This window comes from Venustampulla echinocandica (genome assembly GCF_003357145.1).
Source record: "Venustampulla echinocandica strain BP 5553 chromosome Unknown scaffold_1, whole genome shotgun sequence".
Taxonomy (NCBI): Eukaryota; Fungi; Ascomycota; class Leotiomycetes; order Helotiales; family Pleuroascaceae; genus Venustampulla; species Venustampulla echinocandica.
This window is the reverse complement of record NW_022474206.1, coordinates 4,117,283-4,134,687: the sequence shown is the minus strand read 5'-3', so window position 1 is coordinate 4,134,687 and position 17,405 is coordinate 4,117,283. Positions and strand designations below refer to the sequence as shown.

The following is a 17,405-nucleotide window of genomic DNA, read 5'->3' as shown; positions in this document are numbered from 1 at the left end:
CTCAACCAGGCCTAAAAACTTTGGGGAATATTCAGCCGCGTCAATGGCAACCCAAGATGCTCCATTGGAGACGAAGCTTGCAGAGGTCAATCTGAATAAAGATATGACCCAGGATGCAACCGCCATTGCCACTCCAACAGAATCGTCTTCCGTCGCCGCATCGCTACGAGAGAAGCCTACAGGGCCCCTGAAAACACCAATTGTTGATCCAGTCGAATCTGCCAGCCCACCTCCTCCCGCGGCCCTTACGGCGGACCAACAAGCCAAGTACGATGCCTTGTTGGAGACAGTCAAGGCATGGGAGGAAATTCCTTCCTCAGCAGACAAAGGTGGCCCCGTTACAGATAGTGAGATTATGTGGTTATCAAGAGAATGTCTCTTGAGATATCTGAGAGCAACGAAGTGGGTCACAGCAGACGCCGCGAAGCGCCTCCTTGGGACGCTGGCATGGAGACGTGAATATGGTGTTGAAGAACTTACTGGAGATCATATTTCGCCGGAGAATGAGACTGGAAAGCAGTTTTTATTAGGTTATGATATTGCAGCGAGGCCGTGTCACTATCTCAATCCCGGCAGGCAAAATACCGAGCCAAGCCCGCGACAAGTACAGCACCTGGTATTCATGGTGGAGAGGGTGATTGAATTGATGGTACCTGGGCAAGAAACATTGGCCCTTCTGATCAACTTCAAGGCCTCGAAGTCCAGATCGAATACAACCCCGAGCATCAGTCTGGGCAGAGAGGTCTTGAACATTCTTCAAACACATTACCCGGAGAGATTAGGACGAGCCTTGATTATTAATGGTAAGTTCAGCGAACCATTTGAGTACAGAATCTAACAATTGCACAGTTCCATGGGTTGTCTGGGGATTCTTCAAATTAATTACTCCGTTTATCGACCCATTGACGAGAGACAAGCTGAAGTTTAACGACGATATGCGGCAACATGTTCCTCCTCAGCAGCTATGGAAAGACTTCCAGGGAGATCTGGATTTTGAGTATGACCATTCGGAATATTGGCCGGCGCTCCTAAAGTTATGCGCGGAGAGGCACTCCGAACAAAAGGAGCGTTGGATCGAGGCGGGGAAGAATTATGGAGAGAGCGAGGTCCACTTGAAAGGAGGAAATGCGACAAGCATCTATCAGTCACCCAGTCATACTACAAAGTCAGAAGAGAAAGACTAGGAGAGTACCCAAGTGGCCGTAGAGTCAGCAGCCACACCCTCTCAAGCTTGAGTTTATGTGTAGTTTCATGGAGTGCAGGCTTTCACCGGCTTGCTCGTTATTGCAGCGACTGCTTTAGGTTCTTACAATTATAGGTAGAATAGGTTAGAGACCTGGGTTGAGGAAAACCAGTTGGAGGAGGATAGCTGAATGTGTCTTCTGCATCAGTGGTGATTGAAGATATCACACCAATTCATGTATATCATATAGACTAATACGTAAATTATTAATTATCATCCCTCTTTTTCCTAAAGTATGTTGTTGCTCATAATCCGCGAAGGTGTCTTATTTATTCGCTTGGGGCGCGATATCTACGACATCTACAACCTCACAAACACACTCCTCAAACACGCTTCACAGATGCACCACGACAGACGCCAGAAGTGCTAGGATAATATATGGATCGATGTCACACTCGCCCGGCTTACTATCCCAAGCACAATGGCTTCCTCCCAACCCGTAAAGCCGCCCCTGGCGAGCCAGCCGTCGCAAGTTCAACGACGCTCGCAACCCGGCCTACGATACCCATCAAGCGGCAAGACTATATACCACAGACCGCTAAACCGCAGCCGGACACAAGAGCTCAGCCAAGCAAGCTTTGCCTATCTCTTTGGGGAAATGGTCAGCTATGCGCAAAAGCGCGTTACAGGCATCCAAGACCTTGAAAAACGGTATGAGTTCCCTCCTTCAGCAACTACTGAATCAAACCTTCAATCTATGATCTATGCTAAGCTATTCCTTTCTACCTATAGACTTAATGTCCAAGGCCACCCCATCGGCCTCAAACTCCTCGACCTCCTGCTCTACCGTGAACCACCACGCACCCAAACCCGGCCCCTCAACATTATCGCCCTCCTCCAATTCATAACCACAGTCCTCTGGCGGCACCTCTTCTCCCGACCCGCCGACGCCCTCGAAAAATCCTCAAACCCAGAAACCCCTGAGGAATATATGATCTCGGACAACGAGCCGCTGGTCAACCAGTACATCAGCGTGCCGAAGGAGATGAGCCAGCTTAATTGCGCGGCGTTTGTAGCGGGGATCGTGGAGGGTGTTTGTGACGGGGCGGGATTCCCGGCGAAGGTTACGGCGCATAGTGTGGGGAAGGGAGAGGAGGGCGAGCTGTGGCCTGGGAAGACGGTGTTTTTGATCAAGTTTCAACCAGAGGTTGTGGAGAGGGAGGCGTATTTAGGGAGGAGCTGAGATGGATAGTGAAGAGAGAATAATGGAAGGATAGATGGTCATCTGGTTGGAGTCTTGGGCATGGGTGGAGTTATTGAGGTATTGGACTTCAGGTTGCGCTTTGGCTAGTAGATGGACTTATGAGATTTGTATCAAAATGAGTCTGTTTATTCTTTTGAATTGCTACTACTGTTCGGTTGTTGCAGATGCCACCCTTACGACGTATCTTCAATGGTCCAGCATTTGAATATCAAACATGCCCCCAAAACTCCCTACGCCACCAGGGTATCTCGATCAAACACCTCCCAATCCATCCAGTCATGTCCTTAATCAAGGAATCCCATGCCCAAGCCAACCATCAACACTTAACCGCCTTGCCCCATTTCCTTATCCCGATCTTCTCATCTTCTCATCTAGGCATCAAGATCTTCTCGGTTTTAGACCCACTCCCGGCACCATTCTTCTTCTCGGGACCCTTCTTCATCAAATCCGCCAATCCCAAATCCTTCCACGCGGGCTCCTTGGTCTTCTGGGTAGCGCGCTGGATCCCGAACGCGGCGTGCTGGTCGGGCACGACATCATCCTCGTCTTCTGGATTGATAGGCTGATTATGCGGCGGCACGTAGATCTCGTCGTCCGGGAGCTTGTCTTTGCAGAAGTCTTCAAAAAGGTCCGCGTCCCTAGACCGGTTGAAGTGGACGTAGGTGTATGAGGAGTCTTTGGACTGTTTGGTGGTTGGGCTGGTTAGTGTGGTTTCGCGGGAGTGCGGGAGTGCGGAAGGGCAAATACCATTTTCAAGGTTTTGTACTAATTGGGAGAGGGCAGAGAAGGTTTAGGTGAAAGCCATAGAGGTGGAGAGAGGTTGTTGATGTTGATCTTGGCGATGCTGTGATGGACAGACGAGGAGGTCTCACCATTTGCTCTCCTTCGTATTACACCACTTATTACCCTGTAAAGTTACCCATTTCACAAATGAAGCTTCTCGATTTTTTCAGGCAGCACATAGGAGTTGTAATCCTTAAGAATTTTCAAAGAACCCGCAGTGTAATACAATAAGTCATCCGGTTTCTCTTCTCAGAAACTATCTACCTTGCCTACGGTATCTCGAGCTTGACTTTCAAGGCTGTTTCTGCCGCGTTTGATCACGTGATATTTGGTACTCACCGCCTTAGCCCTAAAGCGAGGTGCGCACCACGCGGGAACTCAAAAATTCGCTAGATAATTGATAATTCAAGGTTTGACGACGACACCCAGCGAATCCACGAGCAACTGCTTTCCGACATAACCACCCCTCTCCGTCTTCGAAAGCCAATTCGCATCCTCTCAAGATGTCTCACGAATCTGTCTGGAACTCTAGACCGCGCACCTACGGCAAGGGGTCTCGTGCCTGGTATGTCGAGGCGATTAACCACCCCATGGCGGATTTTGAATTTTATGGAAGAGGATTGGGATTGGAACAATAGCTAACCGTTCTGGAAAGCCGCGTCTGCACACACAAAGCTGGTCTCATCCGCAAATATGGACTCATGATCTGCCGTCAATGCTTCAGAGAAAAGGCCACGGACATTGGATTTGTCAAGGTACGCAATGCGATTTTCGGCCCTTGAAAACCGGTCTCCAGAAGCGCCCGATCTAATTATTTCACACAGCACCGTTAGAGAACCCCGTACCGGCAGATGCCTCCTCTCTCCGACTCGAGTTCTGCGACTGGGCTAGCTGGTAGCAATCGAATGGGTGTTACGCATGGCATGGAGTTTACGGATGGGTGATCAGAAGATTTCTTGCTGGAGGGCTCGTTCGGAGAGGAGGGATGTCATGTGGATGTTGATTGATATCGATGCGGCGCCTGAAAATTACATCGCTCTCGAATAAATGGGCCTTCCTACATGCATGATTTCGGACTATACAAGTGCCCCTACAGATCTACGTTCGACCAGAAACCCAATATGGATATGGAATCAATCCCGGTGTGATCGCCATATGGAATCCTTGAATATACGGTCCTGCCCAAATTAACAAGAGCACCGATCGAAATGATGTTCCTATGCCATTACCACGAAGGTTGCGTTTTAATAGTGGGCAAGTGCCCTAAAATCAGTATCATCCCCTCATTCGAAATATAGCGTGGTATCAACTCCTAGGAAGTCCTGGGAGCAGTTCGTAGGTTTAACTACTATTTCTAGTACTTGAAGGGAAATGAAATGTGTTTTGCCTCCGGTTTGATCATTAAATCCCCCACCAAGGAGGCTCCCTTATTAACGGCTCGTATCAAACTTTCCGAACTTGACCGAAATTAGGCTATGTCTATAATTCGTACGGGGAATAGTTTTAAACGAGCCGGGCTTTCACCGAGGCTTTAATATCACTGTAAATAGGTGGTCTCCGAGGATTGTGTCAAGTATGTCTATTGCGCTCTCAACTGTTCGGTCCAATCATCGCCAAGTGGGCATTGCGCCCAAAGTCATCACTGGAGCACTATTAAAGTATTAAACGTGCAAATGGGCATCCGATATGTATCCATCCATTTCAGAAAATCACCGCAAAACGATTCCCCGAAGCGTAGTTCCGAATCTCGCCATGCATCATAAAGTCATAACAGCTAGCCCTCCAGCCACGATTCCAAATTTAACCCTCCCCCATAAAGTCATCGACATTCCGTGCCCATGGTACATTAGCAATCCCCAACCCGAGCTCAATCTGACTCTCCTGTTAGGGCTGTGCTTCTGGGGATGGACTTGAAGGTGGATTTGGAGATGGGCTAATCAAGTTGATTATCTCGTAGTCATCAGCATCGAGGCCCTCATCAGGGAAGTCCCACTCGTCATACCAATCCTCACCTAATAACTTGTTTAAAAATGATTTCGGAAACTCGAACCTGCAGATGGGGCACGAATCTCTTGTTTCGTCGTATCGGTCTAGAAGCCATCGTTTCAGGCAAGCTTCTCCGATAATCTGTCCACAGCAGATAACCAACACAATTGGTGATTCCTTGGACCCGTCTACATCTTGAACTCCTATCTCATCTTGGCAGATAGGACATTTTCTTGAATCCTGCTCCAAGTCTTTGACCTCGAGCTCCCTAAAACCGATCTCCATCCTCTCCAACGTTCGCAACCGGCAAAAGACGCGGAGACGGTCTGTCATCATAAGACCAAGCAGGAGTTTTGCACCATGCCCCGTGCTTCGAATATGGGGGATCTCATCCCTGGGCTCTCCTAAAATGGATCTCGAATCCTCAATCTTTCCATACATAAGTTCATATGCTTGCTGAAAATCTGTGATATACTTCATGATAAGGTTACCTTGTTCCATGGGCTTGATCGGCCTCAGTCGTTGATCTTCTCCAAGTTTCGACCCCATGGCATCAGCCCAGCGCTTTATAACATCTTTCATGATCGAAGCCACACCAGTGCCGAACATGGCCACGACCGGTTCTTCTGCCGGCGTGAATCTATCATATGAGGGTACCTTATTTTGAGATATAAGCCAAGCTTGGCTTCGTTCTCGGGCAAACGCAGTGAGCCCTTGGCAAAGGGGACGGCCATCAGATGCCTAGAAAATATGAGTATAGCTCAGCAAGTGTGGGGTGAATTTACCTGTGGGGACCAATATTTCGCAAACGCCGCCGTCTTCTGCAATCCAACCAGTTAGCAATATCTTTTTTGTCGAGTAATAATAGGTACATACCGGAGGCAAAGTTTCGCTCAATGGCGTGCCAATGACTTCCAACCGCACACCCACTCTATCCATGAAACCCTCCATGAGTTTGGAATCCGGCTGCTCATCCTCATGTAAATTATGCCATGTTGTATGTAGATCCCAGATTTCCTCAGCTGCTAGATCAAGCTCGAAAATCTCCGACATTGCCAAGCCAATACGCTCTACAGTCCAGCCTGTGCAATGGCGAGAGAAAGGAGTACACACGTTTGCGCTTGTGAACAATTATCTATCAACAAGCCTTTACAGAACCGTTGTAACTTCCGTTGTAGTAGATCACGGGGTACCATTTTCAACTCCGGGAGTGGATCTAACCTGGGTGAGGAGGGCGATGAACGGGGATGACAACAGGGATGCTTCTGTGTTGTGAAAAGCGATGCGGCGGTCCGGCGGTTGTGTCGAGTATAAAGTCTTGAGCTTTCTAAAGTGTTGCGCTGGGAAGCAGCTAATATCACCGTGGAGCTAAGGATCGATTAATCGCCGCCTTTGAATAGATTGGTTCGAATGGTTGAGGGGCAACGATGAGCAGGTTGCTAGAATTTTAACGATGATTCACGGTCCCCTCTTGGTTTTGCTTCCTTGTGGCACGTCTTAAATGGTTGTGTTTGGGCTGAAAAGAGATGATATGCGGATCGGTGAAGTTTTTAAGTGTAGTAGATTCGTGAATCACGGTGAAATGTACCAAGCTCATGGATGTAGATGTAGACGGAGCGACTTTTCTACTATAAACGAAATGGTCCAGGTTTAGAATTGTGCCACCAATAAATCTCTTAGACTTAGACTAGATGGAGTTGTATTAATATGCTAGGGTTATATTTGAATGGGCATGGACGGATGGTCATCTCATTTCTATGTTGTGATTCATTGATGGTGTTTTGGAAGGGAAGTGATTAAGACCATTCGAGCAGCATTTTATCCGTCCTTCGTGAAGTGGTAAATTTATAATGCGAGTTTGGTTCATTAGCATAGAAGTAGTAAATACAGAAGGTTCCGTGAATCATTCAAATGTTGTCCGTATTGGGGCAAAGCTGGTTCTCAACGCCAACAGAAAGTGGGGAAAGGAGCACTAAAAGGCAAGGGTGGCCGTCAGATAAGATAAAGAAACAATCTATGTAGTCAGTGCCCTGTTGGGAGAGAATCCAACAATGTTGTAAATTTTAATAACGAGAGTTGTGGTTTTGTGCTATGGGTATATTAAGTAGCTATTATCTAGAGGAAGCTCCTCCACATGCGGTATGTACCTTTACAAGTGGGGACCATGCCCTATCAAATTGGGGGAGTCTGGTGCTAGTAGTAATTAATAGTTTTGACAGCACTCATCGTGTATCGTCATAATCGGAAACAGGCAGATGGTTGGCATTCTACCAAAGGCTTCGACTGGTGGCATCCAAGACTTAAAGGTCTCGCCGTGGAATACTCCTAATCTAATAAGCTATATATAGCTTGTCTAAAAATATGATAAAATAATGATAATGTTTAGTGTAGATGATAGTTCTGGGGAATTGGCCATCATGGGGATAGAGGTTTGAAGCATACCTTCGACACGAGACTGGGGAGTTTGTAGCACTCTAGTTACATGAATACTACGAAATGCGGGTGATTTAAAGACGAATCACTAGAAGGTATATCGTATATGAAGTTGTTTGGGAGATAACCAAGGCAAGATCTTGCTAACTATTCAAAATGTACACTAAGTGAAGGGTAGTTGAAAATACAGAAACCTCTTTATCGCTCGGGAAAGCGCAGAGCCCGAATAATTCAATATACGAGCTAAGATGTTGGGAGGAATATGGGATTGAAACTGACTTGAATTAGAGAACCAGTTCAATTGAGATAGTAGGTTAGTCTTGCAGACCCCAAGAGACCAACATAATGGGGAAGTTAGGCCTCCTAGAAGGTAGACAAACAACAAGCAACATGTTAAACACGAGCCGTAAATACGACAACGATATAACAAACCAATTAGTAAAGTGCAGGAAATAGTGGATTTTCGAGAGATATAACCCATACCAACCCAAGGAAGCCATCAGTAGTTCGGTGGCTGGGCTATTCAGCGCGCCTATAAAGAGACAAAGTTTATCATTAAGAGGTGTATAAAAGTAAAATGACGCCAAGATATCCAAAGGGCAAATTGTGTACTCATTAACTCAATGGTTCACAGTCCAGGCTCTAGTTGCGGCCTCACTTGCCACACTCTTTATAGGCTTTATAGGACTTCTGCCTCTGTCGTGTATTCCAACCCAGTTTCCCACTAATGCTATTGATCCAATCCTCAGACCGGCTCCCAGGTTGCATAACATTTGCAAATGGGAATCGGCTTGCACTGATCGTGACATAATCCCCAGGTTTCAGCTCGATTCTCTCTCTACCATCAAAACTTGCCCAGCTGCTAGCCCTTGCATCATAAGGAACGCCCACGCGAAGAACAATAGTATCAGGAAGAATAATAGGGCGGAATGACAATGTGTGAGCACAGATTGCCGTTACAAGAATGACGGGGTTCTCAGGGTGGCAGAGGGAGCCACCTGCTGCGAGATTGTATGCAGTAGAGCCGGTTGGAGTTGCCACACAGACTCCGTCTGCCTGCATGGAGGTGAAGTGTTCGTCGTCTCCGAATATCTCGGTCGCAGACATCGCTAGAAACCTGTTAGAAGTGGCATAACTATGAAGATGGTAACCTACTCGGGTTTGGCCCGCGGTCAACAACGATATCATTCAGTATCTCATGTGACCCATCAGGCCGATGTGTTCTCTCATCTCCCTTTTCTTCCCCAACCAACTCTTCTATCAAATCTCTATGCATGCCGACTTCATCATCATCAGCCAGGCCCTCTTCATTCCCGATGGAACCCTGTTTTCCTTTCTTTTGACTCCGCATTACCGTTGCCTCGAACCGCAACCGTAAGCTTACCGTAACACCATCTCTAAACGCCTTGGTAAGGGTATCCTGAAATTGCTCGTAGTCGAATTTGGTCAAGAACCCCAGGCTTCCCAAGGCAAAACTTAGAACCGGTGGTACAACGCGCTGGAACAGCCAGCTTGCATACAGAACTGTCCCATCACCCCCTAGTGTGACAATAAAGTCAAAAGTCTGTGGTCTTGTCCTACAAAGATTGTTATCCCAGTACTTCAGCCTCTCTTCAATTTTTCTGTGGCCATCATGGGATATGCCTTTTTGAGCGTATTCTTGATCGATCTCAGCGAGAAGTCCAGCAGCATCAAACCTCTTATTCATCCGCAAAGTATTCTCCACCCAAACTGTATATCTAACTTCGCGTTCTGGGCTAAGTAGCCACTTGACAATATCCCTAGCCTTCCAGATAAGGGTTTCATCGTAAGCTTTGGTAAGAAGAAAGATGCTCCGGACATTGAGCCTCAGTTTTATGCTCCCTAGGCGTTTACTGAGCTTTCGAACTCCCCACGTCATATCAGAAAGCTGTTTCTTTGTGAGGAGCCTGCTATGCACCACATTTGGCTCCTCTCCATGCTGAATCCCGGGTGGATTCTGAGTGGCACCCCTCATATCCGTACAAGTTTCTCTAAGAAGCTGTTTCCATGATCGCTGGTCTTCTTGGCCCGGCGTTGACTCTGCTCCTTCGCCACCAACGTCGTTCGGGCTTACAGAAGAGTCGGACTTCTCGTCCACTTCCTTGATGCACAGATTGTCATCCCCGAGCAAGTCATCCACATTATCCAAGTTTCTGTTGTGAGGCCCTCTTCTATGATCCCTTTGGCTTTCTAACAACGCATGGACAAAGCATTCTGTATTCCTCCTCGCGTAGGCGGGATGGTCGACAGTAACAAGGGATGACTTTCGGCGGTGTGCGCTCTCAGGACCGAAGACTACCTGCGCTGAATTATTAGCTAGTATGTCGAACATGTTTGCTAGAGGATATGAACTACCTCTAGAGCGTGCTGGTATTCGCCATCACTGCCGCCCGATTGATCCTGTGTAGAGATTGTTAATCAAGGCAATGGATTGGCTAGGAAAGGAAAGATGAGGTATCTACCTCGTCATGCGGGGTCGACGACGCCGCCATTTCATCAGGCTCCCCGCTCTTAGGTAAATGTAAATTGATCTTTGGAGGTAACGTTTCTGACATAATGGCTGCGTTTAGGAACCGTGTTACAAATGGCAGATGGCTAGTGATAGCTGCTAAGGCGCTTTGAAGTTGCTTCAACGTGTTCGGCTGTATCCGCCTCTCTTAACGCGTGTTTCTGAAAACAACATCTTCTACCGCACAAATTGGCAGATGTAATGGCGCCAACACCCTCTCGACGCGACCAAAGATATTTCCCGCATATTAAGGTAGAATAAATTTACGATCTAAAGCTCTTATCCGTATGGTTTCGATTTTTGACTTCAAGAAGCCAGCTAAAAGCCCCCGCTACCATGGCGCAACTTTGGTTACCCCGCCAAAGCCTTATCGATATCGATAAGACGTCACCACTACTTCGTACGGAGGAAACAAATCTAGTTACCCCTAGCCCCTTTTCAGACACCTGATATGGTATATGGTACTCTCGTTCGTATGTGGTTCTATTATCCCCATACTTTGGCCATAGCGAATTCCCGAGCTGAGCATAGTGCCATAAGCTCCTACTGGAATGAAGGAGCCAAGATAGGAGCGAAGAGGATTCACGGCGTACTCCCTCCATACCGCACTCCAAGCCGCAGCAGCACTTCATCCAGATTATCTCGGAGATGAGAGCGGAGCTGTTATAAAGACCCAGTCCATCCATTTTGGTTCTGCAACAGCACCTTTATATGACACCTCGAATCAACGACCGGAGGGGCAGCAGAAGGAGACATGCAGAGCCAGGAGAGGGGGCACAAGCTGAAGCGGACACCGAGACTGCAGTAAGGAAAAGAGAAGTCGCACTTCGTAGTTATACGAAGCAGTGCCTCACCTAGCACTGCGCCTGGCTGCAGAAGACGGTTTCCCGTGGTCGACTATTATGTACACGGGAAAGAATTGCCAGACCGCCTGGAGGAGCGTCAGACAGCCTCCACGGAGACCCCTTCCAAGACCCAGCCAGGGCTTACTCCGTTAGAACTCTGCAGTTACTAGTGACGATCGCCGTGTCCCAGAACCGTCGGTGGTTCTCCCGCCCTGCTGTATATCTCTGGTGGCACTGGTCGAGGTCTCCGTTCCCTTTTCCATCAACAGTTGGGATTCCCGGCGAGGATCTGGGACTAGATCTGCACTCGCGATCCAATATTTCAACCCTTTCATAAAATCACCCATCTTGCGGACCAAAACCAAGGTCCCCCCATGCAGACGATGAGGTCAGTTAGGATTGGTCTTCTCACTCCTACTGACTCGCCGCAAATCTGGCAACTTTGACATGAATGATGAATCACAGGAAAAGCAGTTCCCGGTTCCCGGTTCCCAGTTCCTACTTCCCCTCCCCAAAGGTTCCAGTGGTGCCTATTCTGACCGTGGCGCCGAATACCCCACAAGCTTGGGCATTCTGATGGCTGAGGTCTCGATGCAAAACGAGGGGGCTTTTGGCAGGTGTAGTGTGCTTAGTGCAAAGGCGATTAACTTTATCACCTTCAACAACAATGGGCGAAGAATGTGGCCAATGCAACGGTAGTGCCGTACTTACGGAGCGTGGCTAACTGCGACGGAAAGACGGCCTCAATAATACGTAGTACTTCGCATTGTTTGCGGTCTAGGATGGAGCTACTTCGTACTACTGTATGCATATGTCGGTCAAAGTACCGAAGAAACAGTTACGGGGTCTGGTGGTGCGCCTTGATATGCAAGATGCGCCCGCTGCCCTGACTCCTGCGACGCGCCTCCCCTCCCCCCCCCCCGAATTCTAACAAAGGCCTCCGGAGCCCCCGAGCTCGTGCGAGAGAAAACCGAATACCCGCCATCAGCGCCCAGCTAAAGACGTACGAAGTACGAAGTACTGTACCATAATAGCTTGGTGGCCGAGCTGAAGCTAACGGAGGCTGGGAAGCGACACCTTACGAAGTACGAGTCGTCGAGCAGTGGAAGGGTACGATTATCATTCTCCGGAATGTTAACTAACCACCCCCTTACCTAGGCACTCCAGGCAATATTTCGACCATCAAACTCAGAAACAAAAATATCGGCGCGCGCTATCCTGCACGAGAACTTTCGAGTCGTGTCAACTTGCACAGGCCGATTAGTCCACCTTCTTCTTTATGAAGTACATGGGTATCTGGCCATACACCGTTTGATGAAACGTCATGGTCGATGACTCCGGCATCAACGGAGCCAATTTACGTGGAGTGCTCCTTTCCTGACCGCTTTGTGAGCTGTGCCAGCTTGCATCAAAGAGGATACCCAGATACATCCATTTGAGTTTTCCAGAATGCTCGGAAGGTCTCGCAGATCCAGGCGAATTTTACCAATGTGCGGGTAGCAAGGCTTCCGATTTCTGACGTGTGCAAGGGCAAGTCTTAGTTTAGTGCATTCCATGGCCCATTCTCAATTTCTTGATCAATGCGAATGTCGACTAGATGAGACGGTGATATCGAGGCTATTTCCGGCGTCCACAGCTACAGCAATGCCAGCGAAAACTCGTCACTCTCGAGCGGCTCGGGAAACGGAGGCTGGCGGACGTTGCAACGAGCAAAAATGACAGCATGGTTCGTCGATGCAAAAGGGTCTCAACAGTGGGTGCGCGCAGTCACGCTATCTTAGAATTGCGCCCGGGTTGGGCCGATACCTAGCACATCTCGACCACGAAGGACGAGTTCCTACTTCGTACGCGACCATACGTGTACCACGACTGGAGCACTCCTGGTCCAGCAATATAAACAAGTCAAGAGATGAACAGTCGCAGGTCATGTTACCGCAGGGAAAGATCATCCGCCGACGAGCTACCGGCAGGCAGATCTGGAGGCAAAAACAGATCTCGATGTCACCCACAGATTTCGCGACGAACCCGTCTTAGTGAGTCAGTGGGGGTTTTTGTAACACGAGATATGTACTCATCCTACGGACCACTGAGTGTACTTCCTCCCTGAATTCCTACGGGGTATGTAGGGTTGTTGTGGTTGCCTCGGTTGGACAAATTATTGAATCTCCAAGGTCTTACTTCGTACTCCGTAAATGAAGTACTGTAGTGCAGTACCCCCGTTCCCCGACCGATTGGCCTCGGTCGATTACGTCCGCATGGCATACTCCTTGGGTTACCACCTACCTACGCAGTACGTATTGAGTTGGCTCGGGCTGGGGTTAGAGCTGGAGCTGAAAGCATGTTTCTCTTCATTCATTGCTGGACAACCAAATGTTTCACAAGGGTAATAGGCCTCGCACGGCTATGCTGCTCGCCTTCCGACTGACCTGTGGACATTTCACCGTGGCCACGTCGTGTCGGGAGCATACAGAGCACGGAGTGCGAAGGGATAATTGGCCCGGGATAGCTGAATAGGGCGCAACCACCGTCCACTCCACAACAATGCAAGACGTGGCTGATTCCCGGTTGTGAAGGAGAGGATAAGGATAAGGATAAGGATAAGCATGCTGCTGTACTCTGTGCAGATACCTGCCTCGGGACTCTGTATGGGGTATTAATACTTACGAACCTAGAAGTCGAGGTTTCAAGATTTGCATCCATCGTGGTCTTGACACGGGGGGACGAGGATCGCTAGAATGCGCCACCTACACGTCGGGTCGGGGGGGCTTCGCTTATCAGGATGCGGCGAGCGTTACTGGCCACCGCCAACCCCAGGCTCAGGGGCTGGTAGCCGGCCCGCGGTGCTGCACATCATCGTGGCCGGGTTCAACACTCGAACATGCGAAGCACTGTATATGATATAGCATACGGTCCGTATGCATGTGCTGCTTCTCCATGGCTGGCCATACGGAATACTTCGTACGGAACCGAGTATAACTCCCCATCTCCCCGGCCAGAAACACTACTTGCGAGAGGCACCGCGCGGCAAATGCACCAGCGCCGTTCTGGCGAGCTTCACTCCGTGGCTTTATGCTCTGTGCTGCACTCCTAGGACGCCTATATCACGGAAAGCACTCAAGTGCGTACGGAGCACTACTCAGGTACTTTGCGTACACATCAGCCTGAAGATGACCTTGTGCCACACTGCCCTGGCCGGCTAGCTGCCACCGCCACCGCCACCCCGTTCCCTGTTGCGCCGTTTGCTTTTGGAGGAAAAACAACTCAACTTCCATAACTTCAGAACACAACGGCATGCACCATCGAGCGTGGGATAGATGTGCATACGAAGCGCAGACACGGCAAGTCAAAGGGACACCAGGTCTATCTAGGTTAGCTTGCTTTCAGAGCCGTTTTTATTTATGACAGAAATAGACGGCAGCTGGTCTTGGGCACTGCTGAACGCCGAAGAAGGCACGAAGTGTGCCTGTCGCGAGTCCTCTTCACGGAGTAGGGCCCTAGACAGCAGCCAATCCAGCGACTTTGCGAGCAATTCGATGTTGAAACTCCCCTCGGATATTATACGCTTCCTTTGCGGACTGGAAGTCTGGAAACAGGGATGCAAAGTACCAAACCACGGAGGTACGTAGTACACGCTAAATCGACAAGGCGCCCGCCGCTGCATTCGATCCCTGGGACTGGATCCGGGGTTTCTGAAATATGGGATCGACGTACGTTGGAACAACACCGAGAGGCGACTGGGCTTTTAGTGCCAATGTCACAGTAATGGTCAGCAGCAGGCGCCGACTTTTGTTTTCCGTCCCTCCGTACCGTCGTACGGAAAGTGCTACACTTACACAAGGGCCAGCTAGAGCACGCTCTATCACACCCGGTTCGAGTCTAGTCTAATAGAAGCAATAGCTTTCCTTTCGATGCACGTTGCCAGCCCAAGAGGGCCACCGTCATGCGTCATGGCTTTGCTTCATCTCCACTGCACAGCAACGTCCCTTTCTTAGGTAGACCTTGAACCCACGTTTGTTTCCAACCCTTCCAACGGACTGGCAGTGCAACCGTGCAGGGAGACGAATGTGGGGGTGAAGCCGTCTGCGTCTGGGAGTCTGATGTCGATTCTGGAGGCGATGGCTCTTACGAATACGGAGTAATATATCAGATGGATGGATATCCTTTGGGCTCCAATATGTGTGGGCCCCATTCTGCAATCCGTCAGGACTCCAGAAGATGGCCGCCCTTCAGGATCAACAACCAACAGACGAGTATATGTTGCAGTGGGCCGGTCTTAGATCGCCCTCACCTACCGTACAAACTATCGCCCCCAAGCCTCTCGCCCCTGTAGGAGTTCACATTCCAGCCTTTTTATCGTTATCCTTGTGGAGTCGGGACCCTGGCTCGTGTTCAATGACTCGACCTTTTGTTTGGTATTTCGCAGCCACAGACCGGAAAGTATCCCTGGGTCTCGCCGCCCTCGTGTGTTCCCGATGGCGATGTCGACGTCCATGCACCAGGGCGTCAAGGGTTATGACATGGCAACCTCCATGGCCCCATATTGACCCATGCCTCCGAAGCTTGGACCTGGTTCTTTTTTTGTTTTTTGAAAACAGAAATCCTCTCCTTTGCAGAGTCGCTTGGTCCTCCAAACAAAAAACGCCTCCATGCTATTGTGCGCAAGGATCCAAAACACTTCCAATCTTCCATCTGTCGTCCACGGTCCACCCGGTCCCATCGTAGCAGGATAGTCAACCCAACCTGCCAAGTTCCAACCCGGCCATTAGCAAGGGTCGCTCGGATGGAACACATGCCTTGCCAGCGTTTACCACAGAGCCTGGCTTGCCGGCAACAAGACCAGACAAGACCACCAGCCCTCCATGCCCAAGTCGTATATACTCCGTCCAGCATTGCCGCTCGGAGCAACGATTCTTATTAGTACGGAGTATTTGGCGTCGACTGACATGCAGGCTGCGAGCTGTTTTGCCAGCAATATTCGACGCTCCCCCCTGCGTCAGACTTTTGATGGTTGATTCCTGCTTGGCGGACTTACCTGGACTCTGTACGAAGCAGTTCTCCATGCGGAGTACGAATGCACAGCGCATCGTAGGACAAACCATGACTTCCGGAGCAGGTAACCTCAACACAAGGCGCTCATGGTGATCAGGATGCACCAACACAGTACTCTGTATGTATGTATGTATGTATGTATGTATGGGCTCTGTATTAATTTTGTTTTACTAGTCGTGCCTATTGACAGTCTACCTAATAATCTAGTGCTCCGCCGGCTTGGTCTACGAGTTACCAATGCTTACAAAAGAAACACTTGGTACAGCACTACTTCGGACCGTAGTTTTACCTTAGCAACTCAAAGTATCAACTGTTCCATCCACCTTCCAAATCGTCACCTGCCTCTCCGGTCCACCAGGTCCCAGTTTAAGGAATATGGAGATTCCCCACCGCTAATATCGTCAAGGGCATAAGCCTCGACATGGTTCACCGCAACAGTTATAGCAGCATTGCATGCGGCCCAACAGGGTATATGGTACAGGACAGTAACAGGACAGGATCCTTAATGCAGCCCAAGACCGTCTCCGATGGCGAAGACATTCCAGAAGAGATTATTATGGAAGATCCCTCTCGTCGCCCGCTCTCCTAGGCCATGCCCCGGGTGAGACTAGGAGCCTAGTACGAGTAGGAGGAGCTGCGGACCAGCGCAGCCGCTCAGCGGCATGCAATAATAATAAATAAAATCAACGATGACACTGTACCGTCGCTTCAGCGCGTACGAGTCGTCTCAACTTTCAAGGGCTTTGCCTTCTCTTGGCTGCTGAAGGCTACTGCACAAGCTGTACTACTCCGTAATCAGTGCCTGTGGGCCGGTCGTTGGTGGGTGGTGACCGTGGTGGAAAGGCACTGACACTGACTGCTGGGTTCCTACTTCCTAGGCCCTGCCTCTGGCTCTGGTTCAGAACTTCAGGCTCAGGCTCAGGCTCGGGCTCAGGCTCAGGCTCGGGCTCAGGCTCAGGCTCAGGATGGCTGGCGCCTATGTCCCTCCCCAAACTCCCGTCTGCTGGCCACGAGGCCCATCGTCCATCCAGCGGTTCCGGATCCAGCCAGAAGTGCGAGGTCGCAGGATCTATCGGCACGGAGCCACGTACGATGATGGAGTCCACGAACGCACCTTGATAATTGGACCATTTGGGGCATCACCACCGCGCGGTTCCCAACTTGCTACGGCCACACCCTGTGCGCGCGGGCGTGGCTGCTGATGCTACCCACTCTTGCCACTCGTGCTACGTACACGGGCTTCCTCTCCTGCTGCTGAGGTAGTTATTATTATGATTGCTCAGTACGAGCAGGGAGTCGGGGCCTGCGAATCCTCCCCTTCCCCCTTCCCCT

General features: G+C 49.7%; 6 protein-coding genes across 6 annotated transcripts; 3 read left to right on the top strand and 3 right to left on the bottom strand.

Moving 5' to 3' along the window:
- Positions 1–43: 43 nt before the first annotated feature.
- Positions 44–1,184, top strand: BP5553_03892 (uncharacterized protein; the record flags this gene model as incomplete). The annotated part of the gene is made up of 2 exons (XM_032012515.1): positions 44–803; positions 850–1,184. 2 exons carry the CDS (start codon positions 44–46, stop codon positions 1,182–1,184), a joined length of 1,095 nt encoding a protein of 364 aa, XP_031872208.1.
- A 480-nt stretch (positions 1,185–1,664) lies between these two features.
- BP5553_03891 (uncharacterized protein) lies at positions 1,665–2,426 on the top strand (the record flags this gene model as incomplete). The annotated part of the gene is made up of 1 exon (XM_032012514.1): positions 1,665–2,426. One exon carries the CDS (start codon positions 1,665–1,667, stop codon positions 2,424–2,426), a length of 762 nt encoding a protein of 253 aa, XP_031872207.1.
- A 388-nt stretch (positions 2,427–2,814) lies between these two features.
- Positions 2,815–3,197, bottom strand: BP5553_03890 (Uncharacterized protein; the record flags this gene model as incomplete). The annotated part of the gene is made up of 2 exons (XM_032012513.1): positions 2,815–3,129; positions 3,195–3,197. 2 exons carry the CDS (start codon positions 3,195–3,197, stop codon positions 2,815–2,817), a joined length of 318 nt encoding a protein of 105 aa, XP_031872206.1.
- Positions 3,198–3,733: 536 nt separating this feature from the next.
- BP5553_03889 (putative 40s ribosomal protein s29 protein) lies at positions 3,734–4,174 on the top strand (the record flags this gene model as incomplete). The annotated part of the gene is made up of 3 exons (XM_032012512.1): positions 3,734–3,795; positions 3,886–3,985; positions 4,064–4,174. 3 exons carry the CDS (start codon positions 3,734–3,736, stop codon positions 4,172–4,174), a joined length of 273 nt encoding a protein of 90 aa, XP_031872205.1.
- Positions 4,175–5,114: 940 nt separating this feature from the next.
- On the bottom strand, positions 5,115–6,269 carry BP5553_03888 (uncharacterized protein; the record flags this gene model as incomplete). The annotated part of the gene is made up of 3 exons (XM_032012511.1): positions 5,115–5,957; positions 6,002–6,037; positions 6,093–6,269. The coding sequence occupies 3 exons, from the start codon at positions 6,267–6,269 to the stop codon at positions 5,115–5,117; spliced, it is 1,056 nt and encodes a 351-aa protein (XP_031872204.1).
- A 2,034-nt stretch (positions 6,270–8,303) lies between these two features.
- On the bottom strand, positions 8,304–10,225 carry BP5553_03887 (ATP-NAD kinase-like protein; the record flags this gene model as incomplete). The annotated part of the gene is made up of 4 exons (XM_032012510.1): positions 8,304–8,758; positions 8,805–9,969; positions 10,026–10,070; positions 10,133–10,225. 4 exons carry the CDS (start codon positions 10,223–10,225, stop codon positions 8,304–8,306), a joined length of 1,758 nt encoding a protein of 585 aa, XP_031872203.1.
- Between the last annotated feature and the right edge of the window lie 7,180 nt (positions 10,226–17,405).